General features: G+C 36.1%; 1 protein-coding gene across 1 annotated transcript in view; it reads right to left on the bottom strand.

The window, feature by feature from the left end:
• The window catches only part of LOC102582326 (ubiquitin carboxyl-terminal hydrolase 3), a 12,234-nt gene extending 10,630 nt beyond the window's left edge, over positions 1-1,604 (bottom strand). The window contains exon 1 of the mRNA XM_006355274.2: positions 1,310-1,604. Within this exon, the coding sequence (XP_006355336.1) occupies positions 1,310-1,426 (117 nt within the window). The 5' untranslated portion in view covers positions 1,427-1,604. The remainder of the gene's footprint in view (positions 1-1,309) is intronic.
• Positions 1,605-1,833: the final 229 nt, after the last annotated feature.

Raw genomic sequence — 1,833 nt, 5'->3', positions numbered from 1 at the left:
GGGGACTAAGGAGATGGGATAGGGGAATTTTTGGGAAGTACCTTTTTTGGTTAAAGTCGTTAGTTTATGCCAAGAAAACTTAGGAGGGACAGATCTTGTAACATTTTTGGATAGCTTAAGGATGATTTTTGTTCAATGTGGTAGTACAATGATGTATTTTAAGTTTGAGGTATAGTTAAGGGATGTTTTGGCCAAAAACTCTACCATATTTTCACTTCTCTCTTATACATTCCACCAATGTTGCTTGCTCCATTGGACTTGATATCACCAGCTTCAACATTAGTCAAAACAAACTCCATCTCTATCTTGACCGAGGCTCGTACCATGCTAGGAAGGAACTTGTCATTGATTATTCCTATTCCTAAATCTTTTTGCTTCCCTTAGATAATAAGAACTTGTTTTCATCTGCTTCTGTTTAACTAAAGACATTTTCGCATAGTACTTCCCTTTTAAACCTAAAAAGATGTATGCGTGGTAAACCTCTTTAGCTACATGAACTTGGATAGAGAATTTTGTAATTTCCCTTTTAAGATGAGCATTTATATTATGCGCTTTTCCCATCATTCTATTTTAAGAGAAACCTAGGTATGACGCACCCAAGGGTGTGGCCTAGTGGTCAATGAAGTGGTTGAGAACCTTGAGGTCTCAGGTTCAAAACTCGGAGACAAAAAACACTAGGTGATTCTTTCCATCTTTCCTAGACTTGGTGGATAGAGTTACCTGTTGCTCGTGGGAGGCGGCAAGTATCCCATGGAATTAGTCGAGGTGTGCAAAAGCTTGCCCGAACACCACGGTCATTAAAAAAAGAGAGCAACCTAGCTATGACTTTAAACAAACAAAGTGATGAGTCCATTCTCATATATGTTGGTTCTAACGTATGAGATAATTGGTTTAACTTTCTGAAGATTGAAAAAGGACTGAACCAAAACTTTTGAAGATGGCAACTTGCTTGCTTCCAACAGAATTCACTTGGTCTTTCAAAAATATCATACTCCTTTTTCTTCAGTAACTTTTTGGCATCACCAACCAAAGCAAAATGCAATCCAGTACAGAACTATCTACTTAACAATTGCCACTATACCACCTAGCAGAAACCATAATATATCTCAATCCCAAACTAGTTAGGCATGCCTATATGAAACCTTATCTGTTCTATCAATCAATCAGTACCTACAGCACAACCACAAACAATTCCCCAAAAAGGTCATTTCCCTCACAATTCCAAATAACAAAAATTGGTAAAGTTCCAATAATCTAAGCAAACAACGTGAAAATGATGCAAATCAAAATGAATGAAAAAGAAAAAGACCTGAAGAACGCTGTTACAATAGCAAGTATTGCCGAAATTCTCAAGGCCAAAGTAACGTTCTCCTTCAGGAAATTGGTCACCCAGAGCTTTCTCGAGTTTGGAACCTGCTGCACCCATCTCAGTTCATTCCTAAATCTCCTTCTACAACGTCAAATTTGATAAAATGGGAATTAGGGTTTCTTCGACTTCTCTCAGCAGCGATTTACAAACACTGATGAAAAAACTGAATCAGAAGAGGTGGAAAATGAGGGCTTTTTTTTTCTGATGGAGAAGAATGATGAAGAAACGAATTAAATAAAAAAATAAAAAATAAATAATTTATTTATGTTATATTGAAATGAAATGAAAAGGATAAAAAATAAAATTATGGTCCACTATTTGATGCCAAGCTGTAAATATGGTTTTCAATTAATCCCATTTATGGACAAGAAGATGTGATGCATATTGCATGTATACCATACTTATATAAAAGGCCAAACACATATACAACCCCTCTAACTTGCCCTTATTTTTCATTTTGACAC

This window comes from Solanum tuberosum, unplaced genomic scaffold, assembly GCF_000226075.1.
Source record: "Solanum tuberosum cultivar DM 1-3 516 R44 unplaced genomic scaffold, SolTub_3.0 scf00185, whole genome shotgun sequence".
Lineage (NCBI taxonomy): Eukaryota > Viridiplantae > Streptophyta > Magnoliopsida > Solanales > Solanaceae > Solanum > Solanum tuberosum.
This window is presented reverse-complemented; position numbering and strand designations above follow the sequence as displayed.